Source organism: Eretmochelys imbricata, chromosome 17, assembly GCF_965152235.1.
Source record: "Eretmochelys imbricata isolate rEreImb1 chromosome 17, rEreImb1.hap1, whole genome shotgun sequence".
NCBI classification, from domain to species: domain Eukaryota; kingdom Metazoa; phylum Chordata; order Testudines; family Cheloniidae; genus Eretmochelys; species Eretmochelys imbricata.
This window is the reverse complement of record NC_135588.1, coordinates 10742872-10770844: the sequence shown is the minus strand read 5'-3', so window position 1 is coordinate 10770844 and position 27973 is coordinate 10742872. Positions and strand designations below refer to the sequence as shown.

The 27973-nt window shown below is 43.5% G+C and overlaps 2 protein-coding genes across 4 annotated transcripts in view; one reads left to right on the top strand and one right to left on the bottom strand.

Annotated features, from left to right (window-relative positions):
• Positions 1 to 18360, top strand: part of LOC144276339 (tapasin-related protein-like) — a 38356-nt gene extending 19996 nt beyond the window's left edge. Inside the window, exon 11 of the transcript XR_013348227.1 lies at positions 18113 to 18360. The gene's annotated coding sequence lies outside the window, so the exon portion shown is untranslated. The remainder of the gene's footprint in view (positions 1 to 18112) is intronic.
• Positions 437 to 27973, bottom strand: part of RAP1GAP2 (RAP1 GTPase activating protein 2) — a 207442-nt gene continuing 179905 nt past the window's right edge. Inside the window, exons 15-25 of one of the 3 annotated variants that reach the window (XM_077836315.1) lie at positions 25426 to 25521; positions 23795 to 23881; positions 22829 to 22963; positions 15850 to 15987; positions 14489 to 14607; positions 13230 to 13343; positions 12460 to 12577; positions 11073 to 11199; positions 8478 to 8554; positions 7361 to 7399; positions 437 to 6130 (exon numbers count right to left, since the gene is read on the bottom strand). In XM_077836315.1, coding sequence (XP_077692441.1) covers positions 7391 to 7399; positions 8478 to 8554; positions 11073 to 11199; positions 12460 to 12577; positions 13230 to 13343; positions 14489 to 14607; positions 15850 to 15987; positions 22829 to 22963; positions 23795 to 23881; positions 25426 to 25521 — 1020 coding nt within the window. In that variant the 3' untranslated portion in view covers positions 437 to 6130; positions 7361 to 7390. The remainder of the gene's footprint in view (positions 6131 to 7360; positions 7400 to 8477; positions 8555 to 11072; positions 11200 to 12459; positions 12578 to 13229; positions 13344 to 14488; positions 14608 to 15849; positions 15988 to 22828; positions 22964 to 23794; positions 23882 to 25425; positions 25522 to 27973) is intronic. The other 2 variants (XM_077836316.1, XM_077836317.1) reach the window with 2 other exon arrangements.

The following is a 27973-nucleotide window of genomic DNA, read 5'->3' as shown; positions in this document are numbered from 1 at the left end:
TGGGACATAAGTACATGCTTAAATGGTTTGCTGAATTGGTCCCAAATTCTGTTCTCAATCAGGAGTAACTCTACTGAAGTTACACCAGTTTAAATTAACAAAATTTGGCCCACGGTGTGTTGGATCACTTTTTCATTTTGAAAAAGTGTGTTACCAACTATGTCAGGTGATGGAAATTGGCCATAGCAATCAGTGGATGTATGCCAGTTACAATTTACAAAGTGAGGATCTGGCTTATATGGTTTAGCCATTCATTTACATTTGCTTTCCCATAGGGCCTGATTCTGATCTCATACACTGCTGTAAAGCAGGAGTAACTCCACTGTAGTTCATGGAAGTAAACCAGCATAAAATCACATAAGGGAGATCACAAGCAACCTTTGCAGGGTGCAGTTTAAGTCAAATGCTTTATCAGTGCACATAAATCCTGGTACGCTTACAGGCACAAAATATGTTATTTATTGTGAACTTTGCAAAGACACGATTAAGCAACAAAATATACATTTTTGAACCTTTAGAATTAGTTTTTATACATAACAAATACAATATGCTACCATAGCAATAAATTAAATGTACATTATTTACACAAACATAGGTAACCAGAAACTCTACAAAGCATCACCTCTCTACAAAAAAATAATTTTTTTGTCAGATACATTTCATTGAGAATTTTTTTTCTACACGGTTACCTCTCGTCACATTCTAATGTTTAGAAAACCCTTTGCAGGATTTTATACAGTACTACATTCATGACAAAAAAAAAATTGAAAGCATGCTTTAAGAATTTGGAAAAAAAAGAAACCTTTAACTATTTAAAAATGAAACAGAATTTTGAATGTAAGCCCCATAAATGAAAGGTCTGAGGTGCTGAGCCCCCACAATGTCCATTGACTTCAATGGCAGTTGTATGTGCCTCTCACAATCGGGCCCAAAGGTCACTGAAAAATCTTTGGCACAGATCCTCAGCTGGTATTAATGTGTCCATTTACACCAGCTCGCTGTGTGGCCCTTCATTGCTACATTAACCAAAGCCCTAGTTCAGAAAAGCAGTTAAATATTTGCTTAAGTACACCCCTGTTCAACAAAGCACTTTAAGGGCTCTGCTTTCTGTGGAGTTCAGTGAGACTTATGCAGGAAAGCACTTACATACATGTAAGTTTGTGTACACAGCTGCAAACCAATCCCCTTCCTGCTATTGAGAGGCAGGACAAAATTCTCCATTCCATTCTGCACTTGAGATTTCCTGTCTGCAATGTGGGATTGATTGTATATGATATACTTGGGATGGGGTTTTCAGAGGCTCAGCAATTTAGGAGCAGAAGCCCCACAGACTTTCAATTTGACTCCTGCTGTTAACTCCCTTAGGAGCTTTTGAAAATCCCCCTCCTCTTCTCTGTCTAGAGTCCCCAGTGCTCTCTGTGGAAGTTCCAGGCAGGTAACAAGTGCAGGATGTGCTGCAGATTAGGGAAGAGAACTTCTTGCCCTTAGGGCTCAAATAAGTGGTGGAAAAGTTAAAGCATAAAATAAAATGACCCCCAACTGGAAGACCAGGCCTTCACTGAAGTCAGTGGAGCTATGCTGTTTTACACCAGCTGAGGATCTGGCCCAGAATGTCTTATTTGGAAATTAAATAAATATACAGTGTTTGCACTTCCATCATACCCATGTTAATACAGTAAAATCAGTGCAAGAAGGTAAGACAGACCCTAGAACACTGTCCCATAGAAATCTCTCTTTTTTGTGGACCATGTGAAGAATGACACAAATATCTTGTTTCTGCTTTCTGAATCCCCATTTTTCACTCACACTGGAAAAGTGCACTGTCTGAGAATTTAGTGTATTAACTAGAACTACAGAGGGTTTCCTCTAATGTAGTTCTTGTCATCCTGAAGCACTCTGCAATATATACTGATGTGCAGATGCCTCCTAGGTGTAGCACAGGAAGTGAAGAAGAATACTGTCCCCCCTTAAAACTTCAAAGCAATGTAAGTAGATAAAGTAATTGTATGGGAATGTGGCTAGGACAGCAGCATTAAAACCCCTACTCTTGTAAAATGCTCCACAGGATCTTTAATGATCACAAGTGGTGAGGGGGGTAAAAAGTATCTAAGACTCATCAAGCTTAAACTCCTGACATGTTTGGGTACTTTTGAAAACTTTACCTGAAGACCTTAAGTCTCCATCCCCTCTGCAATTCTGTGGGAGTGGTATTGTGAAGATGAGTCCACTTTGCTGTATTTCTCATATTTTCAAACTTTCCCATTAACATTGCTTTGAATCGCATTCAAACAACTTTTACTGAAAGTCACAGTCTGTAATGAAATACCCCAAGATGACATGTCTTATGCTGAAAGATTTTACAGAGATCAGCACTTAAGCTAAAGATGACTTCTGTAGAATCAAAGCAGCCCGTTGAAATACCAAAAAAAGCTACCAGGTGACGTTTTGGTATATGGCTTCAGGAAATTGATCAAACAAAGTGAAAGAGTGAAGAAAATATGTAAAAGTTGCTGCCCTGGCACACAAATATGAGCTTTTAAAATGTTTTGAACCTGAGACATCTGTACCTATCTATACATACTGCTGCAAAACAGGACTTGAGACAGTGCTTTTTCCTTATTTAAACAAAATATTCATTTTTAATATTTAAATTCTAGTCGGGGAAAATATTCTGAATTTTGGTTAGTTGTTACTAGTATTTCATTCTGCAGAGAGCGGTACTTTTTAAAGAAAAACTTTCTGTTCTCAGAGAAAATAATCAATAAAATTTGTCTATAACAGCAGATGAAGTAAAGGGCGATAGTTACAAGCTCTTATATGGCGATTAGTTTTATTTTAAATGGGCAGACTACGTGTAGGCACCGGCAGCACCTGTACAAATGTAAGTATCTGTTTTAGTAAACCAAGATGCAGTGTGCTACTGACCGAAAATGAACATTTGGTTCTTCATACTGTGTGTTTGCCTCAACCAAAATTTCAGGCTCTTTCCAAAGGCCAGGCAAGCTTGTGTCCAAGTTACCACAGCACTTTGCCAGCATGGGGTTAGATCCTTCAAGGCTGGAGAGCCAGTGTAGTTCCTTTGACTTTAATCAAACTATACTGAAGTGTACCAGCTGAGGATTTGCCTGTGGGAAGCACTCCCCCTGCTGTGGGCTGCTTGAAAATAGGGTACCTCGCTTTGTTATGCTCACATGTATTTTAAACTTTCATGGTTGTGATTGGTGGGGGTGCTTATATTAGGGTGCCCAATTCTGCACTTAACATCCACAAATTAGACACCAGAGACCCATTTGGGACACTTCAGAGCCTCTTTGGTGCCGGAGGTTAGGGCATACATTTGAAGTTCAAAGTATGAAAATTTTCTTTCCAAATGCAAGTGATACCCCTCATTTAATGAGGCAGTGTTAGTGAATCAATGGGATTAATTTAAGGAAAAAAATTGTTGTCGTTTTACAGAGTGTGGAAACCTTCTTTTTAGAGTGCTAATAGAATGGGTCCCAAGCCCTCTCGTGGAAAGACTCCCTGTGACATGGAGGGCCCGTCCAAAGCCCACTCAAAAAAAAAAAAGGAAGCTGGCTACATTTTATGGAAATTGATAGAGGTATTTAGAGATCCTGATATCAAAATCAAAGTAGTTACTTGTACCCACCACCAGAAATGACATACAAGCTGTCACACACGGGGGGGGGGGACCACAGCGTGTAATTAGCTCCACCAGTATTTCCATAGTAAATTATTTTCCCATAAAAGAAGCTTTAGCAACTCTGTGCCATAGAAATTACAGTCTGTTCCCCCATTTTCTGGAGGAACAAGTCAGGTACTGAAAAGTCTTTCATGTGAAACTAAAATTTGATACATGGGGTCCAATTCTAATAGGGTGCAAGTCAGCATAGCTCCATTGAGGTCACTGGAGCATCACCTACTGACCCCAGCTGAAGATCTGGCCCATAAAATTCAGTGGGTGCTTTTGAGATCTTAGTAGTCAGAATCACCACTGCCCCGTTGTAGTTTAAGTCACTCTGTTTGGGGGCAGGGGAAAAGGTGTTTAAATCACGCTGTTTGGGGGCAGGGGAAAAGGTGTTTAAGTCACTCTGTTTGGGGGCAGGGGAAAAGGGTGTTTAAATTATATAAAGCACTTCCCCTCTCGCTGCAGTTCAGGCGCTGATAAAAATGAAAGTGCCTCTTCTTTGTTTAATTAAATGTCTCCAATAGTCCAGGCTCTGACTCTCCCTCGCCTTAGCCACACCGTGCAAAGTAGCCAACCACCATAATTCCGTTTTACCCTTTCATTGTACTACAGTAAAAGGTGCAGGGCAATGGATGTACATTGACCCCTGGTGTTTGATTAAACTTCTACATTTGGTTCTGTAGGAGCCCTCAGGTCCTGGCAGTTAGTACACAGCACTGTTAAGGAACAGCACCTGAGTCTTGAAAGGTGGCAGGTGACCTACTGATGAGTTGACCTATGAGGGGGAAGTGAAATCACTTTCCATGAAGCATAAAGTGGAAGGAAAAATGGGGGGGGGGGGCTGACTGTTTTCTCACAATACCGTAAATCTGTGGCATATTTATACAGCTTAAACATTCTCCACTGTTTTTGTCCCTTTTCTAATGGCAAACTTCCTTCACTAATTGGGTGAGGTGCAGAATCTCTGGTGATGTCTCCCAAGAGCATTGTGTTGGTCATTCTGCAGGCTCTTGTATACTATCATAGCACCCATAAAAATACAAACCACACGGCTGCTGCCCAAGCAAAGGAGAACCTTGCTCAAGTACAAGCCCTGTTTGCAGAAATAAGCCATACCCCAGGGTGATGTAGAATTATGGAGACTTAGAACAAGAGCTGGAGAGTTGTTGTGTGATTACGGGAGAGTGGCGTTTGCTCATTTATCTCACACTATTCACGGGATGGGTTTTTTTTCCCTTCTTCCCAGCCCTCTTTTGACATTGCACAGCCGCTCCCCACAGAATGTGAATAATCCATTACACAGCAAAAGGATGAACTTCCTCTGAGTAGGTGGGTTACCCAGTCCTGCCAAGCGAGTTTACACAAACAAACAACAGAAGTCAGCTTGTAATTTGCTTGCTGGAGATAGATTCCTGCCAAGTGGATATTCTCCAGACCATATGTCCTCCTAAAGAGTGAGGGCCAAATTCTCTACTGTAAAATGGCGCAGCCTCTGTTATTATTTCTAGAGTGAGAGTGCCTGGAAGTCGCATTATGCTTGGCACTGAACAAACCCATCATATGAGACAGTTCCTACCCCAACAAGGAGGAAGGGAACAGAGGCCCACAGAAGTTACTGCTCAAGTTCACTCAAAGCGGCCAGGAATAAAACCCAGGGCCACATCCACTAGACTACAGTGACTCTCGGAAGTCAATAGAGATTTACTGATTTACAGCAGCACAGAATTTTTCCCTTGATTTTTCTCCAAAATCCCTTAACGGATCAGAGCAAAGTGAGGAGGAGGAGATCCCTCCTGTCCAAGCTGAGAGTCAAATAAATATATTTGAAAGAGCTTGTGCATGTCTCCTGACAAGCTCCCCCCACCCTTAAAAAAAACCAACCACCTGTTTTTCATTAGGCAACTAAAAATAAAGCATAGAGACATCCTGAAAGGACAGAGAATGTCTGTCCTGCTTACTTTCTGGACAAGGAAAAACAGATGCTAGCTCAAATTGATAGACACAGAGTTGCAATAAGAAAAGGCCTATGGGAAACAGGATTGGTTATTGAATTGTCTTTTTCCAGTCAAAGATCTACAAGATGAACAACACTCATCTTAAGACAAATAGCTACAAGGCGCACACAAGGGTAACACATTTCAGAGCACCGAGTGAGAGGGTGAAGTTGCTTCAAGTAGAAGATGCATCTCCCGCTGCAATGCAAGAATGTGTTTTGTCAGACAAAATGGGAGTCGAGCAACTTGCTTACCACTCTGAAAAGACGGGTTCTTGTTAGACTACAGAAATTTCTGCTAGATGGCAGTTTCTTCTTGACTTCAAGGTACAGCTGAGCAGGTGAAGATCGCACAATGCAGCGTGGCAGTTGCTATTAGTGTAGCGAATATGGTTTCCTGTTTGATGGTGGAAGAGAAGAGTTTTTCCCTTTGTCATAACAGAAATAAACTGCAAAAAAAAAAAAAGGCAAAAAGAGAGAATAAAAACGATAGAGGAGAAAATTCTCAAGAAAGGGTCAGCGACAGTATGAATAAGATGTGCCACTTTCAGAGTTCCACAAAGCACTATGAGGCTGTAAAAACTTTCACCTGCAAGTGAAAGTATGGTCCAAGCCAACTGGAATCTTCAGCTGAGATCAGTGGGCTTTGGATCAGGCCCATATTATTTGCTGAAGGTAGTGATAACTGTAAACATGAAAGGCCAGATTTTTCAGAGGTGCTGAGCCACTCCATCTCCCTCTGAAGTCACAGAAGAGTTAGGATTAGCAGTGCTGCAAACTCTAAGTATTGAAAACTCATGAGTCAGCACGCACAGAGCAGGAGATTGGCCTGGTTTTAAAAAATTATATATTTTGGGATACGTCTGGGGTTTGAGGCTGTTCACCACAATTATGAGGGCTAGAAACTTTTTAATTGAATGAAAGCTGAGGTTTTTGTGAAGTAACAGGACTCCAAGAGCTGGGGCCTTAACAAAAAACACAACTATCACAAGACCTGCAATGAAACCACTAGAATTTCCAACATTGGCCTTGCAAGCTGCTCATCAGTATATTTCAACCTTGACTTGGAGGGAGCGACCCATAAGCCAGAAGAGTAGCCAGACGCAAACCTCCTCTCATGAAACAGAGTTGTTGCCAGTTCTGATGGAGGTATTTTCTGCTGTGGACACATGTCTGTTTAGAACTAGACTGAGACCCCACCCCCACCCCCCAAGTTATTATAGCCATTAGCTGAAAAACTGCTAAGGGTTGCAAAACAGTTCCCATTACAATTCCATGTTTTAAATGCTTCTAAAACATACCTGATGAGCTGAATAGTTCCATGCATGAGGTCTGCCCTGCTCAAATGTTTTTTTGGCAAGGAGAATTGTGAGGGCGGGATGTTTGAGCAACTTATTCAGCCTGTTTTTTTTCCAGTTATGAGAATGAACAAAATGGATCCTTATTCTCACTGTAAAAATTCTAACCACTCCTTTAAAAAAAACAGTGCAACAGCTAAAACCGTTGACCTTGCCACAGTGAGATCTATTAACTGGCCGAACAATCGCCCCATAAGGGAACTGATGGAAGCCCCCCTGGGACTCTTAAAACTATGCTAGATAAAACCCAAGTAAATATACTATAACTGCACTGGCAGGGGAATGGACAAATCATCTTAGACCATATTACAAAACACTTACCTTTTACAAGTTCATGTCGTCTGTTGCCTGCTAGTGACTCTATATAAAAGAAAAAAAGCAGAACACAGATTTTTTTCATACAAATAAAGGGACAACTGTGTAAAAACCTTTTTACCCTGCCCCTCCTGTATTTCTTAACTTGATCTACAGTTGTCCCCAAGAGGCCTCCAGGATGGTCAGAAATTAGATTCACATTGCTAGTAACAGAATGTGTGAAAAAAATGCTGATGAAATTTTTACAAAGACAACTTCATCATTACAATTTTGAAGCATTTGGACCAGCTTTAACAGGTACCCCACGGCTGTTGCCCAGGGACTGGCCATCAACAGACCTTCTGCTTTTCCCAATCCTTTTTTCTGCCCTCCCCTTTCCTTTCCATAAAAGCAACATTGTACCCATTTTGCACAACTGAGCCACCTGACGCCAGAAGAAACCAAGTCGTCTAGTTGGAAATGCCATGCTTTGTGGCATTTCCCGGGCTGGTGTGCGTCAATTAACATGGGCATGTATGATGCTGACTCTGGGAACCCATTGCAAGAGACTGTGCTAAGAGCACATTTAATTTAGTGTGGGGAGGGAGAGGGGAGATGTGTGTGTACATGAGACCCCGTACCTTTTGTTATGGGGCTTATACAGAGAACCATGCTCATTCCTTGGCCTCAGACTGGAACTTCTCTCCTCAGGTTCTGTTCTGGAGCAACCAGTGAGTTGCCCCCTCTGTCAGTTTGGTGGTGGTGGTGATTGCATAGTCTTCCCTCTCCTTGTGGGCTGACGTGAGCTATACTACCAGAGTTAGACCCTTAGACATTGGTCTGCTAGAGCCACACTGTGCTATGGCCTCCCACACTAGCTGTCCCTCCTACACCCGGCACGAAGGAGCATGTCAAGGTATCCCAGGGCATTGAACTGCTGTACCTGATTCTCCACAGGCGTAACATTGTTTACGGACGTTAGAGTAGGACCCTGCTGCTGAGGATCAGGGAGCTGCAATTGGTTCCCAGTGGCTGCTATTCTCTATCCAAGCACAGCTCGGACATAGTGGACAATTAGAGCTATAACGTTCAGTGTGCGAGACCATGCTTAGTACACTGTCTGGTTAAAATAACAGATACGTACCGTGCTGGAACTGGCATGGCTGAGCTTATCGAAGCGAAACTTTAGATTGGACCTTGGAGAGTTTCTGCTCTTTATATCTGTCAGGAAACAAAAAAAAAATCAATAAACCAGTATTTGTTTAAGCTGTAATCTTGACTGCACCTAGACCAGCCCAACCAGTCAGTCAGTTGAATGGATTCCCATTGATTTTAACAATCATTTCATTCAGTCTTTCTAAAGATTTGGCAAAATCTCCACATTAAGCAATCATCCTGGCTGGAGTAAACTGATGCTTAATTATATCCTATAATATATCTGAGAGAAATGTCACCGAAATGACTACTAAATGACCGATCTAGGATGGATGGCACGGGTTGCAGTTTGCTAAGAGGACGAATATGAAATACAAATTTTAAACACAGAGAATGGCTGTTTTAATTTTGACAAAAGTAACTGGGACGAATGAGGAGGAGGGCGCGTGGGTAGAGCTACAGAAATAAAGTTTCCACTTCATCCTTCTTTTACAGCTGTTCCCTGTTACTAATGTGTGAAGGTTAAATTGAGAGGGCTGGTAAGCCAAGAGCTAATACTCTTAACTCATGACTTCCCATTTTGCACTTGTATCGTTTCTTCCCACACTCTTTATGGGGAATGAAATTTAAAACAGTGGTAGATCTACGTGTAAGGAGACTGACGCTAAAGTCCCAAACTCCTTGCCTGCACCCACAAGACCTTCCAGCACAGAATGGTTGTATTGTCATTATTTTAATGAATTAATGAAGGTTCCCATTCTGCCCTTACTTATTGTGAGTAGTGCCTTATTTTTGCTAGTGGTTCTGCTGAAATGAATGGAACTAACGGCAGAGTGAGCTTCAGCTCAAAATAAGCCTGGCAGAATCATGCCCAAAGGAAACTTCTTGGTTACGGGTTATGTTCTGAATCATAGCCTGTTCCGTGGAGCCAGTGCTCTCATATGTAGGTTTCCAAGACTACTCTAGTTGCCAGTCCATTGAGAAGGAAACAAACCAACAACAAACAGCCACTGATATGCTTTAGTTATAACAGCGAAATAAATTCCCTGTGCAGAATATAAACATAAAAAATACAGTCTGCTAAATGGATACCATGGTGACAAGGATGTGTCTGCAACATACCTTTCAAGCCAAGGTTTTAGGAAGAAGTTAGCATTTCATTCACTTTCCGAGGCTGCTTCTGCACAGGCCAATGAGGGTATGCCTACACTTCAGGTGGGAGAGAGCCTCCCACCCCGGGGCTTGAGCTAGTACGCTAAAAACGGTCATACGGACATTGCAACTTGGGCTCTCAAACCTAAGGGAATGGATGGGTGTGACAGTCCAAGCCGCAATGTCCATCCACACTGCTGTTTTTGGCACGCTAGCTCAATCCCCATTAGCATGACTCTACCTGGGCTGGGAGGTGCTCTCTCACCTGCAGTGGAGACATATCCTGAGAGTGTAATACAATCGTTTATAGTGCTGGCAGGCTTCTATGAATCAGAATGATTCATTCTGTCTAACTAATTTTTAAGGGACTGATCCAAAGCCCATTAGAGTCAATGGGACTTGAGCATGTGGCTGAATTCTTTACTGAATATGTATAGGATTGCTTATGTGCTTACAGTCAAGCACTCGGTAAAGTGCATCTGCTGAACTGGGGGGCCTGAAAAGACAACCATAAAAAGATGCCCATTGACTTCAATAGATTTTGGTTTGGGCCTCCTGGGCCCCACTCTGCAATCCTTAGTCATGCTGAGAGAATCTCCATTTAGTGACTTCAGTGGAACTATTTTCTAATGTGCATAAGGGTTGCCAAATCAAGCCCTAAGTAAGGGTCCAGTTCTGCAACCCTCACACATCAAAGAGTACTTATTCATGTGAATTGGCCCGTTGATTTCAGTTGGACTTTAGTACGAGCAGGAGTTGAAGAACAGGGTTCTCGGTAACAGTGACTGGTGATAAAATATTCACTGGAGACTAATGGCTGGCTGGGGGGAGAGCGGCTGAAGTCATTTTGCTCATTGCTTTGTGGGTTCTGTTTCAATGCACTGCCAGCAGTGCTATGACACAGCTGATACTAGGCCATATTTTTCTTCACACAAGAAAGATAATTTCCCAGTGCTGCTGGGGCCCTGGAAAACAAAAGGCAACAGGTCCTGGGGAGATCAGTGGCGGCCTTTGCCGGCTTTGAAAAGAATGGGAAGACCAGTGCCATTCTGTTCCTCCATGCCAGTACTGAATGGATTGTGGTGTTTCTAGGGGGTCCGAAGGCAACCTGTCTCCTGTGGGACAGTTTCTATCCAGAGACCAAAGAAACCTCAAAACAAACCCTACCAAAACATCCTCCAGTGCACACACTTCTCTCTCTGGGGAGAGGATCAGAGAATAACCACCACCTGACGGATGTGTAGTCATGTTGCTTAATGCACTACTGGTGAAAGGGCAGCATAAGAACCTTATTAGAAGACAGCTGAAGTGGAGCCAGATACTTGGGTTTCGTTCCAAGGGGGGACTTTAGTGAATTGACCTTCCTAGAGACATCTGCCCAACAGATACAAGTGTCTGTCCCATTCACGCTCCACCACCCCATCCTACACACCTGTGGGACTCCTGCTCATGATCACCGGTGTAGCAGCAGCTGCCATACTTGGATTCTCGTTGCTGGGAGAAGAGCCGTAGACAAACACGTCCTGTTTGAAAGGCGAGGCTGTGGATGGATGGCTGCCCTGTAGGCAGAGATTGAGCAAAGACCTTTTTATGGAGCGCTTTCGTTAGTGGCATTCTATTTCTACTGCACTGCATCTGTGCTCAGCAGCGGTTCCGGTCCAAGAAATAGCGAGGTTCTTGGGAAAGGTGGTATTGATGGAGCAAAGCCGGCCGGTGCTTAGACTTGCCCCTGTCTGTCTGTCCCCACCGGCTGCAATAAGGACTTTTGCACACTGTAGATTTAATTCCCCTCTTGCTTATGTATATCAAGTGTGAAGTCACTTGATATCAGTGGGGAGAGGATAAACCAATGCAAGTGAGATCAGATTCAGGCCCAATCCTGCAGCCTGAATTCCCTTGAGTAGTCCCATTAATCTCAATGTCAGGAAGGGCTGCAGGATTAGTTTTGTTTTGAATCAGCCTAATTAATGGAATCTTGTAAGCGCCGTTGAAAACATTAAGGAACAGCTGAGTCACATACCAGAACACACACTATTACCACCACGCAGCCACCGATGCTACCTCATCATGGCAGCAAGGCCCCTAGGACTGGGAACATGCAGGAATGATCCGAGTCAGGAGACTTCATTATGTGCTTGGCTCTGCCACAGGTTCACCATGTGACATCTGAAAAATCACTTCACTTCCCTGTGCCTCAGTTCCCCCCCCATCAACAACGTGAAGGGAATGATACGTCTAGGCACTTAGCCACCGTGGTGATGAGCACAATGTAAATACGGAGGGAGAGAGAAGACCCACAGCTATAGCTTGATTAGACTTCCACTGTAAATGTCATTACCGGCAAGATTTCTAGTTCTAGCTGCAACCTGCCATCAGTTGAAGTGCATGCAGGCAGGGTTCACTATTCCAGTACCCACACTGGCCTAGCCCAGGTGTGTCTACACTAGCTGCAATCACACCCCATGACTGCAGTGTAGACATACCTTTTGTTGTGGCTCATCGTTTTACTGCACTGGGGACCAGTGGACTCAGTCCTGAAGTTAGGGTGAGAACTACTATAGAATTTTAATTAATTCAGATGATGGAAACTCATTAAAAACAGTGATGGCGAAAGATAAATAAAAGCACTGCAGTAAGATCAATGACATGAGGCTGTTTAGATAAAGGTACAACTATGTATAGCTATTACGGGTCTAATTCTGAACTTACACCAGTGTAAATCAGGTGTAACTCAGTTGGAGTCAATGGACTTAGACAAGCATAAGCAGGATCAGAAGCAGGCCCTACTATATACAAGTGTGGTGGTATTCAATGCCTACCACGCTGTCGTATTCTTCCATGGTTTCGGTCTCCCCTGCCGTGCTGCCGAAGCTGCTGGTACTTGATGAAGAGCGGGAGATGTTTGATCTTCCATTCTCTTTCAATTTAATAAATGGCCTAGCAAGCGAACAAGAAGAAAACAGATGATTACAGCATAGACAGCTTCATGCTGAAGGCTAGTGGGAGATGTTTAGCCTTGGTTCAATTCCTTGACCGCAATGGAATTACAGCAGGGATTAGTTTGGCCTGGCATTTTTAAATCTATACATAATCATTAAAAAAAACCATGAAGTTAAATGACTGGTGTATAAGACTAACAGAAACAAATGGCCCATGTTAATTCCCTAAATGCTAACCAGAACACTAAATATTTATATTGATTTCCCTTCTGTTTTCCACAGATTCCTACCAGCCTCACCTTTTAGATATTCTGCAGTAACAGTCCTATACAATGCTTTTATTGCACTGCTCTGGTGTTTTGGACAATATCTTCAAAATACTGGTTATTGGATTTTTTATTAAGAGGGTTCCTGAGAGAATTATAGGTATTTTCACACTAGCAAGGGAGATGCCTGCTTTCGTTGCTTTTCCCTTAATACCAAATCTTATTTGAAGAAAGATACATTGGTAGGTTTGCTGTAAGTGAGTCATATAACAACTTCACTTTCCTCCCGTTTGGTTGTCTGTAGCCTCCTTACTGAACTGCATTGATATGAACTCCAGCATAAAGGACAACTATGCTCCAACGACTCCAGCCTTTTCTATTTACCTTTCTTTGTTAGGGCATATTTCAGGAGAGCTAGGGTTAGATGAGGTTTCAGATTTCATGTCTTGAGAAGAATGTCCCCCGTCTGGTGTCTTCTGTGTTCCTGAGACACTGTCACTGATGGGCAAAGAACAGATTGGACGGATTATACAAGAGACAAGAAAGAGTTGGTCAAATTCTGCTCCCTATTAGGCCAATGTAAATCCATCAGAGCAACCATTGCTGACTCAGGACCAGTGTCTGACATGAAACCCACTTGTAAGCTATCCAGGATCCTGGCACCTGACTTGTGGCAGAGGAGATGTTTGCTATCTTTCTTAGAAAAGGACAACGGTATGCAAAGTCTCTAGCATCAAACAATAGTTTCTATAGTGCTGGCCAAACCGATGCATGGTTTAGGTGGGTGAAGGAGTCTCCTCTTCAAAGGAGGTGTCCACCGGCAGGGGCCCCAGGTAACAATCCCCCAAAAACTTTGGGGAAGTTCGGATCCTAACCTAAACTTTGGGTCTGGACCTTCTTTCTAGAATGGGCTGAGTCTAGATCTTAAATCCAAACCCTCTTGGACTTTGGATAAGTTTTGATCAAAATCTGACCCACCTGAGTCTCTGTGTTCTATAGTACAAATAGAATCATATTAAAAAACCCGACCCTAGCTTTAATCAGGCCAGCCCCGGGCCTGGAGTCATTCTAATCTAAGCCCATCTGTGTACAGTGCTTGTCATATCACTCACTCTGGCACAGAGACCAGTGTAGATTTACAGCCTAAATACCCTTTTTAAGCAATAGCATTCATGTCACTTCCCCCTCTTCTGGAATCTCTCTCAAGCAAGTTTTTTTGTTTGTTTTACTTTTAGCCAAACTTTGACATCTCGCCTTTAACCAGGTGAACAACAGTAACGTTCCTTTTAGGACTAGCTAGGTGTAGAGATTCATGGGGAAGGCAGGAAGCCCTTGCAATCTAAGGCCTTGTCTTGACTAGGAAAAAAGGTCAGGGATGACGTTGTGTTAGCCAACATCTGTTAGCTACCACAACCTCATCCGTGACTTTGCCCCTGGTATAGGCAAAGATTAACACTTAGCTTGATGTGGTTAACCAATGAGGGGAGCCTAAGGTCAGCCCTGATCACCTAACATGAGTTAAAAAGTGTGTATGCTAAGGGCAAAGTCGTGGTGTGGTTACATGATAACAAGCATGTTCTCTTTTCCTAGTCAACACAAGGCCTCAGACAAAACAATTACTACTGCTGCATTTCAGTGCTTACCATCTCGTCCTACTTTCTGATTGGCTTTCTGATCCAGTGTGCAGGCGGGGGAACAACCCCGACCGTCGCTTAATAGGACTCCTTGACTGGTTCTTGGCTGTTGCTGCAGCTACAGGAGGCTGAAAAACAAAATGTTCCAATTTAAAATAAAACAAAAATATTCCTCTCGCGGATCTTCCTCTGCTCAGAGCCAAGATGGAAATTACTCCAGACGCTTATTTCCGGCTGTGCATTTTTCCCTCAGGGTGACAATCTACAGCCTATTTAATGCCACTCCCAAAACAGATAAAAACATCTGGGAAGACAATCTGAAAGTTATAATTCCCCCAAAGGCAACGGAATTAAATTTGGTCCAAAACAAGCAAAAGCATCTCGATCTGCCACACAGATCTTATCCTCATCCTTATTACGCACAACTGTCGAGAAAATCGCCACATAATGTCTTACACCAGCCTTGCAAACAAAGTTCACATTCATTAATACACCTTTTTTAGGGATATCTGCCCACAGAGTTTTAGGTAGATGTATAGTTTGGATAACCAAAGATTGAAAGAGGACAGCATAGCCCAATGATAAAGGATTTGAAGCATATAGAATGGAGAGGAGTTGTTTAGGATGGTTCAAGGGGTATAACAAAGACTGATTGGGTGACAGAAAAGGAAAATTAGGTCTGAATAAGGCGAAAAAATCCTAATGAGGATGGGCCAGACTGACAAAGATATTTAGGCATCTAAATACATAGATAGGTGCCGGCGGGGTGCGGGGAGGTTACTAAAGCACCTGTGCGAGTTAGGCACCTCATTCCCACTCACTATCATTACACTATCAATGGGAGTTAGGCACCTACCATTTGTAAATCTGCACCAATACCTGTAAGATTTTGGAACAGACTCCCCAAGAGAGTGGTGGCAGCCCTGTCACTTGAGATATTTAAAGCTGAACTGATTACAACACTAGGAAATATACATATGATTATGGCATCACCTACAAGCCCTGACTAAGACCAGGATCCCAGCATACCAGGTGCTACACAATCATATATTAAGTAGCAGTCCCTGCTCCAAGGAGTTTACAATCTCATTAGACAAGATGGACAAAGGGTGGGGGGGATAAAGGCACAGAGCAGTGAATAGGTTAATAGGTCACACAATAGGTTAATGGCAGAGCTAGGGATAGCCCCCAGGCTTCTTGTCACCCGACCCAGGGCTTTATCCACACTAGAGCATACTTCCAGATACAGCAGAGAAAAGTTCTGTGTGGGAAAGGAAGGATAGACTAGATAGTCCAATATGGCTTTTCTCACCGCTTGCTCCTCTGATCTCTAAAGAGTGATGGTCTCACAGCAGATGTGCTGTACTCACCGAGAAGGTGGTCTTTGTTATTTCGCCACTGTTGTGGGTGATTCCTCCACTCAGGCTCCCTGGGATCCCTCCACTGTGATGTTTTTTCTGACTCCCCACCATGGTTTCCATTGAATGGCTGCGGACTCGAATGGCTCTCTGTCGACAAGTTAATAGGAAAAGGGAACAACCCCTTGTTATGAGGCCACAATACTACTTCCTTGCACTAACTACTCCTTTGCATCTCCACGGGATGTTGTCATAGTTTAGAAAATCAGAGTCAGGAACTTCTGAAACCCAGAGTTGAATCTGTGAACACAGATATCCACCCTGGGAACCTGAGTCTTATCCGAGGATAAAGCCGCAGTACCACCATGTGACCTGCAAGTGCAATTAAATTGACCAGCGTATCTCGAATGTCGACGGCTGAGTCCATACAATGAATAGCTCACAAAGGGTTAAAATTCACACGGTGTCCGCACCGACTAAGTCCTCAACACAGAGTTTAGGTGGGTCATGGGCCTCATGAATCACCCCAAATGGCATAAAGGCTTTTGCACCCACAACCAACCAAAGAAATCCTTCAGGCAATGAATTATCATGGTCACTTTCGCCCACAAGCCAAGTTCTACTAGACAATAAGAAAAGGACAAGCAAGTTCATTAAATAGTCTTTTCTCATGTATGCCAGTGTTCCTCAACTGATGGGTCACAACAGACAATTGGGAGAGTGGCAAGTCACAGAGAATTGTATTATACTGTAAAGCAAAGAAAATCTCCCTCACTTCCTGCAATATCCTCCCCCCTTCAAATATTCTCTGTCACCCTTTCAAAACACAGCAAATTATATGGAGTGGGGTCACTGATATGCTTTTTTACTCTAACTTTCATAATAAATTTCAGAGGGTCGCAGATCCTTTGAATAAGGGCTTGCCAACCTGAAAAGGTTGGAAACAGTAATATAGGTTGCACCGCAGTTAGCTACCTAGCCCGTGGTAGAAGACACCTATATGACAAGCCATACAGCAAACATGACAGATGTTTTCCTCTTCCTCTCTTAATGAGTTTTATGCACACAGTTTATGGACTGAGGACACATCACTGTATACCATGTGTCTCTGACAGGTAAGCATTGGCAGTGAGTGGGAGAGCCAGAAGTAAAACCAGAGAGTCATGGCTGATAGTCTCCTGGCAGGGAAAGAACCCAGAAATCCTGCTTCCCAGGCCCTGCTCTAACCATTAGACCACACTCCCCCCGAGAACCCGCAACAGAAACAATGACTTCTAGGAGCTGGGCACTGAGGTGTCTCTGGAATTCCCACTCGGTGCGTATCTGCATCCTTGACAATTTTAAATACCATTTAAAAACCAGCCCTTGGGCCTCAGTGAAAAGGAAATATTATGATATGTGCCAGTCTCTGCCCTTTACTTTGATCTAGAAATAGTATAACCCCAGGGTGCCGTGCACCCAGTCACAGCAGCTATGCTCAAATGCATTGGTTAGTCTCTAAGGTGCCACAAGTCCTCCTGTTCTTTTTTGTGGATACAGACTAACACGGCTGCTACTCTGAAAACTGGCTGATGTGACTTTGTTTTTTAAACCAGTAGGTGTCAGCTCAGCCTAAAGAAATGACTATGATGGTAAATTGCCAAGACAGTTTAACCCAGTACCCCTCACTTCCTGTAATCAAAATCAAGACAAAACATAAATCCATAATGTTTGGTTTATTATGACTGATGTATGTATATATTAACAATACTTGAAAATAAAGTTAATTCTTGTAACTGACCAGTATCTTTACTATCCATAACAAATGTTCTCCAGGTACTGTACATTCAGATAACGTGCTTTCTCAATTCATGTATTGTATTGGCTCTCCCTGTCAACAAAATATTAGCATTTCTTCCTGGCATTTATTTAGGGGTCATAAATATTATGGCCTGGACCTTGCAAAGACACACACACACACAAACTTAGCTTTGTGAATAATCCCGCTGACTTCTGTGGGATGACTCGCTTTAAATAAAGTTAAGCATGTGATTAATACTCTGCAGGATTGGGGCTGGGGAAAAAAAAAACATCTATTGACATGGCCTATTCTTCTGTGAATTGGTGATAGATTACCATGCTTAATTCTCTGTACATCAGGTTGAAAATGAGTCCACTTTATCTCAGCTAATAATGAATATTTATAACCCACAACTCCTCGAAATAAACATGTTACACTTTAAAATCCGACTTCTGCCTGGTGCATTTTTCACACTTGCGACTTTAATTCTAACAGGACAGATCCCCATGTCCGAACTTGCATTTGTGCTGCTTGGCTTGTACTGAAACGGAAGGTGTGCCACAGTGATCTGGGTCTTCAAGCAAGGTTCCAGTTCCAGCTCTGTCCTGTGCCTGGCTTCCTCTCTGCTCCTTAGCCCACACCAGGGCCTGCTGGGCATGGACAAGGACATGAAAGCCAACCAGGGTGAAGTCGGAGCTGTAGAGAACAGCAGGCTGTCGGTGGGCTCCCGAGCGAGAAGGTGAGCAGCCTCTAGAAAGGACCTGCACTGGGTTCAGAGGTGAGAGGGAGCTAGGAAAGGTGCCTGAGACAGGGCCGGGAAAAGCAGCCTGAAAGGCAGGCTGGCAAGAGAGCCAAGGTAAGGAGTAGCTCCTGGGGGTGGTGAGTGATGTGAACTGTTGCGGTGGGAGTGGCTGCTTCTCTACATGGACCCAAAGCCTGGAGACTCAGGAAGAGGGACACACTAAAGACTTTTAGGTGCCTAACTTCCATTGAAATCACCTGAATATGCCTAACTCCCATGGATTTCAATAGGAGTTAGCCACGTAAATGCTTTTCCGGATTTGGGTCCAAGCTCCTTTATACCTCAGCTACACCGCCTGGCCATGAAGAGCTGAAATTGGGAATTGTTTGAAATTCTGGGGCGTATGGGAAAGGATTAATTTGCTTTAGCCAGGAAGCAGAGGACATTGGCTTTGTGGGGAGGGGCTAAAAGCACTCAGACACCAAATCACTGAAGCCCCGAAACAGAGGCCACTGCAGCACCTGCTGAGCAGCTGGAAAGCAGGCCTGGGACAGGAGGCAAATAGAAATGAACACGTGTAATTTCTTTCCACCCTCCCTTCTCCCCCAAACCACTTTATTTACCATTTCTCCTCTCATTTTATATTTACACTGGAAACACACTGTGAAGGAAATAAGCTATCAGGCAGATCAGCAGTGCTGTCCAAAGGTAACAAGGCAAACGCAAAGTTATTCTGGCAGCTGAATTCATCACATGCACTGGGAGACCCTGAAATGCCAAAAGAGCAATAAAGTCCACTTTCTTATAGGCAAAAATCTCATGTAACATGAATATCTCAAAATCTCTTGAAATAGATATGTCTAACGAATGTGTGGTTTTAGTGATGTTCTGAATAACTTTTAGGGGGTCTACAGTAAAGTATTGCTGATTTTGTTTTGGAGAGTGAATCTAATGGACATGATCTGTGCAGGAGGCAGATAACAGGATTAAAGGGTTGCTCAGCGTTTTTGACTTACAGTATTCTGCATGAGTAATAAGGTTTAGCACTTGTACAGCTCTTCACATCTTCTAAACACAGTACAATGATTATCTGATGAAACCTCATCTACACTTAGGAGATAGGCAAGGAAGTATTATTACGGATGGGGAAAATAAGACCCAGTCTAATTCTGATTTCAGCAACAACTTCGGTGGAGTTATGCCAGCGTAAAATTGGTGTGAAATCAGAATCCAGCACCCAGAGGGGTTGAGGCCAAAAGTTTCAAAACTGTCCATTAATTTTGTGCGTCTTAATTTCTGGGTGACAAGGTGGGTGAGGTAATATTTTTAATAGAACCCACTTCTGCTGCTGAGTTTCAAGCTTACAGAGAGAGCTCTTCTTCAGGTCTGAAAAAGGTATTCAGCGTGTCACAGCTAAATACAAGGTGGAACAGATTGTTTAGTATAAATAGTTAACACATAGTTCAAGGGACCATTCAAGGTGAAGTGGTCCATTAACACCTCTCTAGTAATAGGGAGGAGAGGAGAGGGAAAAAAGCACTGGGGAAAGGAGGGAGGTTAGTGGGTTATAGATTGTTGCAATAAGCCATAAATCCAATGTCTCTATTCAGTCTGTGATTTTTAGTGTCTAGCAAAGTTATGAATTTAGGCTCCCAGGCTCGTCTTTTGTAGGTGTTGTGCAGGTTTCCTTTGAGAAGGAGGACAAAGATCAGATATAGTGTGATTGCTCTGTGAAGTGTTCTGGGTGCCCAACATGAGACACCGACATGTCTGTTAGCCTGATTACGACCCCGCTTTATATCATTTTTACATCTGGTGTAATTCTACTGCTCATGTATGCTGGGTACATGAAATCTGCTTTGCACTCGTGTAAATCAGGCATAGCTCCACTGTAGTCGAAAGAGTTACACAAGTGTAAAAACAGCACAACTGAGATTAAAATTAGGCCCAAATTTCTTAACCTGAAAATTTTAAAGGGTTGAGCTGGAAGGACCACTGTCACATGCAATAATTCCGTAGTCTCCGGTAGCCATTATTGCTTACTTTGCCATACCAACAAAAAAATTTCGAGTATAAACAGGTTGAAGAAACACACCTAAAAGTCTAAAACCTCAGGCAGTGAAAGCTGTTTGAAGAGCTTGAAAATCACAGACTAGCCTGAGAGCAGCTACATATTGTTTCGCTTTCATCTTCCTCTCTTCTTTTCCTCTCCCTCAGAAGCTGCTAGAAACGGGGTTGTGGCCTTCAGGAAATGAGCCATAGCAACGAGGGAGATGAATAAAAGTTCCAGGATATCAGCCCTGTTCAGCAAGCCATATGTTTCTGAACAGCAACCAGGAAAACATCCAGCTTTCAGATATCCCACAGGACATGTGCTGGGGGCTGGAGAGAGACTCTCTGTGTTTTATTAGAACAACCCAGCCAGTGGCTGGAATCAGATTGTCAACTGTGTGACCTACTGACTCAGCCATTTGGCAGCCTCCACTTGCTTTGGGTCCCCGCTTGGCAGCTTTCTGCTACAAATACAATACTCTCCCCACCCAGGCCTGCCTGCATTCTCTGTGCCACAGCGATGGCAAGACTGGCACATAGAGACACAGCTAGACCAACTAACAAAGAAAGGATTTTTGGATAAACAGCCTGAGTTTAACCTGATTTAGGACCTTCTTTCTGATCCATCAAACAGACAAGACCTGCTGTCCAAGGGACAGCCCCAAACCTTGCAGAAGGGTTGGAAGGACTGACACCTACCAGAGCTTGAAGATGGAGCTGGGGTAAGCTATATAGCATGCATGTAGGTTCTTTTATTATTGTTAATATGTTTTCTCTGTAATGCTTTTATCTTAAGAACAAATGCGCTTGCTTAGAAAGAGCTGTGTGGGAACTCAAAACTGTTGGCAATTAACGCTGTTCATAACCTCTGGAGAGGAAGCAGAGATGCTGGCCTTTTAGGCAGTCCCAGGCTATCACAATGCAGGCAGGCAGGTAACTGTGAAGCCTGGAAAAACCCCAGTCAGGAGGGAGGGAAATGTGAGTGTCTGAAGAGCCGGGAACCTAGAGCGGGTGCCTTCGAGGGGGAATACAGGTGCAGTTGTCTTGGAACTATGACACTATCTTATTCTGTAGTGCTTCTAATGTTGTGTTTTACTGCTTGTGAACAATGTCACAATGCAGTTGTTGTTCTTCTATCTTCTGGACTCTGGCCAGGTCTACACCTTCACTGGCATAGTATGTCAGCCAGGGGTGTGATGAGACGTGATCCCTGACAGATATAGCTGTGCTGGCAAAAACCCCTAGTTTAGACTCTATTTACCCCTAGTTAGACTCTTATTTACTTGGGGAGGCTGGAATAAACGCTATCAACAAAAGCACAGGTTTGCCAGCATGAGCCGCGTCCACACTTGCAGTGTTTTGCCGGAAGAGTTTACAGGTGTAGCTGTACCGGTGATGCCTGGCTTCATATTTAAACATACAAAGACTTCCTGCCACGCTTTCTTTTCTTTCACTGTGGAGCTTGTCCAACAGCTATCACTCTTTTTAGACAGCCTCCTTTCTTTAGGGACTTCCCCAAAGCGCTGAGTACATTTCTGTTCCACCATGGTTAGGAATCCAGCTCTGCCAGGCAATGAATCCCTTGAGGGGTCACTGTATTCTCTTCCCTTGCTTTTCTTTAGACTTTTGCATTTTCTCCTTCCCCCATTCTCCCCTTAGGCATTTATACCAGAGTCGTCGCCAGGGTATCTGAAGCCCCTTTCCTACTCTCGTCTCCAAATATACCCATCTCTCATCTTGTTTCCTATATTAAAAACAGCAACCACCACCTGTTAGTCCTGTTGTCAGGCCACCCGTTTACTTCATCAGCTCAGAAGCATCATCTTAGGAAGCATCTCCTCTCTCAGCACAATGACTAGCTTCTGAGCAGAGACACAGCCCAGCAGCATATGGCAATGTGGTGAAAGCATCTGCTGACAAAAGCAGTCCTGAAGGTTGGGGAGCAGCCTATGAGACATCTCTTGCAGCTAGTAGGGCCACAAGGGGTATTTGTCACAGAGGTCTGAGCGTTCGCCCTGAGTACTACCGGCATGATTTCAAGAGGGCGTGAACAGTAATGGACAGTGGCAGGTGAAGGAATTATCAAATGCTCTGGAGGAGGGATTCCTTGATACAGGCCCTGATCCAGCAAAACACTTAAGCGTGTGCTTAATTTTAAGCATGAGAGCATTCCCATTGACTTCCATTGAGTTATTCATGTGTTTTAAGTTAAGCATGTTCTAAAAGTACTTGGCTGGATTGGGACCTTTTGCAAAAAGCTCTTCTACCTGATCCCCAGGTCTTGCTTTGAAGCCAAACCCCTTTTCCCAAAAGCCACTCTTGGGATCAGCTTGGGTTCCCTGATCTTTCGTTACTCTGAGGCTCACTGGGCCATAGCCAGTCCTATCTACAGCCATAGGTAAGAGGATTTTCTTTACCTTAAATGATTCCAAGAAACCTCCATGACCTCCATTCTCAAGCTTATCTTCCTCTGGCCCCAGCCCTAACATTGCCTGTGTGTGTGTATGGAGCTCATCATGGAGATTGTCCAGCAATGCAGCTCGTGTCCGGTCCTGAAAGAATAAAAAGGGACACAGTTCGTGGTGTGTGAATTGGTTTGACAGCCTCTTGGTGCAGAGGAACAAGGTAACATGGGTGCAACAATGGCTCCATGGGGTCGAAACAATCTTCTCAGTCCAGGACATTCAGGCAATCAGCCTCTTATTGCAACAGCCTGAGAATGTGACTACAAATTGCCTAGACAGCAAAATACAGTGGCTCTTCCCTTGATTGCCTTGATGTGCAGATCCAGCTCAATAATAAAGTCTAGGTCAAATAGATTCTGGAGGACATTCATAGACATTAATACAGTAGCACAGCACGTAACCCCTCTGCCTTCCTGATAGAGGATGCAGGACCAACTTCTATTGTCACCCAGACAACGTGGTCCAAATTGGGGCCCACACTGCATTATGTCATGGCAACGGAGAACTGAGGGACACACACTCGGCCATATAAAAAAGATGTGGGGAGGGGAGACAGGTTGTGAACGTGTGAGACTTGTACCACATAGAAGGTAAAAAGTTGGGGGGGACATGATCCCATCATCCCCCACACCAGTGGTTTGCACCTATGCAGAGGTCACTTTCAAAATTTCCCTTAATTAAGGAGGTACTTGGTGAGGGATGAGGTTCTACTTCCCTAAGGAAAATTTTGACCTAGAAATTGCACTGGGGACATGGCAGCTGAGGAAGATGAATAGGTAAGAACTTCCTCCATTCATATACCAGTTGCTTCTAGCCTTACTCTGTCTTTGTGACTGGCCCAAAAGAGAGGACAGTGGTGTGGGAGAGATTGGGAAAGAGGCAGGAGAAAGAGAGAGAGAAAATATTTACTCTCCTTACCTCCAGCTTTGCAAACTTGTCAGATTTGCAGCAAGCATTTTCAGCATTGATGAGTTTGGTAAGCAGGAACTCCCTGAACTCTGTGTTCTAGAAAGGGAGAAGTGAAGCAAGGTTGGTAAATCAAAACCATTTAAATACTCTTAGCTAAACCATCCATAATCCTCCATGCCAGCAAATACATCTCAACACGTCACATCCTGGACACTTCAGCATTAGTGACATGTTACAAATCCATTGCAAAGGTCCATCCTGCTTTACTTTTTTTTCCTGTATTTGATCAGAGACCTAACCATATGAGCATTCCTTCCAGCATGGGTGAAGACAAAGTGGGGAGGAGGTATCTAATAATAATCACCCTCTTAAAGGAACAGCCACAATTTCTTTAGGGAGTTCAAGTGGAAGGATCAGAACACCTTGGTCTCATCTGAAAGAAAACACCTTCAGCACTGCAGTGTGGCCTAGTGGACAGAGCACTGGGTTAGACCTCAGGAGACAAGGATTCTAGTCCTGGCTCTGCAACTGGTTTCCTGAGTGATCTTGAGCAAATCACTTTTTCCTCTCTTTGTGCCTCAGTTTTCCCATCTGGAAACTGGGACAATGATACTGATCTACTTTGTAAAGCGCTTTGAGATATACTGATGAAAAATGATATATAACAGCTAGGCATTATTAATAGTATGCTGGGCATTAGTTCATTCAAGACTCAGAGGGAAGAGTGCAAAGTGCATCACCTCTTGACTAAACATAAACATTCATTTTATTTTCAAAAGTATGTGCAACTGGAGGGAAATTCACCACTGTGCAGGGGGTCAGTACAAGGTCCATACATGCAATTAAATCCAATTTAACCCCTATTTTGAAGGCTTAAATGGATCCCAAGCCTTGTGCTGATCTTCTACACAGAGACTAATTTCACTGTCAATTTAGTTACACACACACACACACACACACACAGCCTTTATATTAAGAGTTTCCTTAAATATAGGATATGCTCATGTAAAAAAAATATTTTAAATATGTGTCTGGTTTTACGTACACAGAGATACTGCTATAGTGTGGAATACATTATAGATCATATTTAATTAGGAAATTAAACATACAGTACATCTAAATTAATTTGTTTTTCTTTATAACAATATTTGTGGGTGAGTTCATGTCTCATGACAATGAAGGCTAAATAGCAATGACTAGAGCATGGGCAGGCCCCGGTTCAAGCTGCTCCAAACAGCTCTGCCAATGCACTTTCTTCCATCCTAACCCTCCAACAGCTGCAGAATTCTGCTCCTTGGCATCTTTTGTACAGAGAATTGTGCCAAATTATGTGTTGGCTTGTACTACATTGAGAACCTCCCACCAAATAATTTTCATTTGCAACTCAGAATTTTGCCCAGATCCTTAGAGGTCAAAGGTTAATAATTCACTGTTCCACTGAATTGCCTAGATCCAGCACCTGTATCAGCCAAATCAGCTAGTATAACTCAGCATCGTTTCGCTCACTGATTGATCTATACCAGCTGAGGATCTGGCCCTATAGTTTTACTCTAGCTCTGATCTCAATCCTACTATATTTTACATAATAAACAGTGCGTTCTGAGACAATTTGGGTAGATATTGTTTTTTTAAAAACCTACTTCGTTGTGCTTTCCATTTCTTACTTTTTGAAATACTGGTGGGCTTGGCAGAGAAGGACCAAACGAAGGGACATCTTCCCGGGCAGTGACCGACACCTATTAGAACCAAAAGAAAGCAAGAATATATGAGTTACCCGAGCACACAGGTGCAGCAATAGCATATTAGCAATGCCCAAAGTATTCATGTCTCTTGAAGTACCTCGGCAGCAATACAAGCAAGGCTGCTAGCAAGATTCCTTATAACACAGAGGTACTCCAAGGCATACCTTCATTAAATGCATTGTATCCATTTACAGCTCAGCCTACGCAAGAGGCACAAGGCTACAATGGAGAGAAGCAGAATGGTGGGGAGTCAGGAGACCTGGGTCCTGTGCCCAGCTCTGCCCCGATCTGCTGTGCGAACGTGGGCAAGCCTCTCTGCCTTTTTCGCCCTTATCTCTTTAGCCTGTAAACTCTTTGGGGTCAGGGTAAGCTCTTACACTGTGGGTATGTGCTACGCCTGCCATAACAGGACGCTGGTTCTCAACAGCAAGCTTCTAGGTGCCGCTGTAATACAAATCATACACAGTAATAAACTCAAAAAGGAGGACGTGTGGCACCTTAGAGACTAACCAATTTATTTGAGCATAAGCTTTCGTGAGCTACAGCTCACTTCATTGGATGCATACTGTATGCATCCGATGAAGTGAGCTGTAGCTCACGAAAGCTTCTGCTCAAATAAATTGGTTAGTCTCTAAGGTGCCACAAGTCCTCCTTTTCTTTTTGCGAATACAGACTAACACGGCTGTTACTCTGAAACCAGTAATAAACTCCTCTTACAAAGAAGCAGAAGTCAAATCCCCATTCTGAGACTGAATTCCACTTGTACTGAAGACTCACTGGATAGAACAGAGTGTTTAGGCCAGTGGCATCGCTAGGAGACCTGGGTCTAATTCCTGAGTCCCCTAGGTCCCACTGCCTTATTACACTAATCACAGTCATCTCGCTGATGCCTTGTGCCTACCCCCCTTCTATTTGTCATAATCACCTATTCTTTGGGTGTAAACTCTTCGGAGACCTGGACAGAGTCCAGCACAAATGAGGTCCTGATCCCTGACTGGGGCCTGTCGGTGTGATCACAGTGCAAACAATAAAGAATTGATAATAACCCTGTCTCGGTGGTACGCAATGTTAACACCTGCTCTGCTAGTGTACCCCTGCCCTAAATCAACACACGTAGAGGGCTATGCGAGATTCTAGTCTGCTCCCGGTCACAAGCAACACACACTGTACCCTCAAAATGTGTGAACAGGCTAATGTATCAAGCTGGCTGATAATTTTAGCTCTTCATCTGACAAGTAAGTTGACATTGCTTGGTCAATAGACCACCTGCCCCTTTAATTCTCTGGCCGGCTACTGATGTCTGCAGAGCTCTGGCACGCAGCCAGGTCGTTAGAAGAGTTAAACAGGACATAAAGATGGATGCTAGTAAATTTCAGGGCAGATTTGCCATCAAATTGGAAGGGGCTCTTTGGAAATGGGGAAAAAAGAAAGTAAGACTATAATAAATCCTGCTTTGCTACTTCCAGACCTGCAGTCACTGAGGCAGAATAGCCTGCTAGAGCCTAATGTTGTGAAATTATGTTTCCATTCGGATGATTTAATTTGGGTGGCTGGCTTCTGTTGCAAAATGTCCCTTTCAGTTCTAATATATTTAACTCTTCAATGTTAAAAGCCAAAGAAAATCATCTGCTTAGAAGCGTAAAGAGAGAAGCGTGCAGGAACACGCAGCTAAGTGCACACGGCAAGTGTCCTTTTGACCTTTTGATCACAATTTGGATGCGTGTGCAGAAAATGAAAGGAACTGACAGTCCCTAGCGGGTGGGGTGGGGTGGGATGGGATGAAACTATATTGCTTGCTATGCAGAAGTTGTTGTAATAGTTAGACACTTCCGTTAAGAGCCTGAAGGCTAGGAAGACATGAAAAGTGAATCATTTACACTCTCAGGCAGGGTGGGTTCACCTGTAAGTTCACCGGCATGAAAGTGTTGGGCCACAACAGTACTGGACATCGACTGCCAAAACTGGGGGGACTTGTACTCATTTCGTCTGACTTCCACACCACAGCAAATACCAGGGCTGCAATGGCAGGGTTCTTTTTTGAGCAGTTCCCATCGTGAGCAGTTCTAACACAGTTCTCCGCAAGGATCCACTCTGAAGCTCAGTGAAGTCAATGGAAAGGTCCTAACAGAGGTACTGAAGTCCCTCTGTATTTGAGAGGTATGAAGCGACAAAACTAGTTGTGAGGAATATAAAGTGAATTCTTTAATGAGGCTGCCAGACATAAATAGATCCTGTGGTTTGTTCTGACTCTCTAGCTCCCAGATTGTCTAACACAGCCTCTGTGGCCTACCAACACCACCCAGGGTTTCTCTGGAAGAGACTCTATGAAACATTCTAGCTACAGGCTCAGGACTCTTTCTAGACCTACCGTGTCTCAGCACAATTCCAGCAATGGGCCATGTCTTTGTAATAATCCTGTTGCATGTTTCTTGTTCTCTGAATGGAA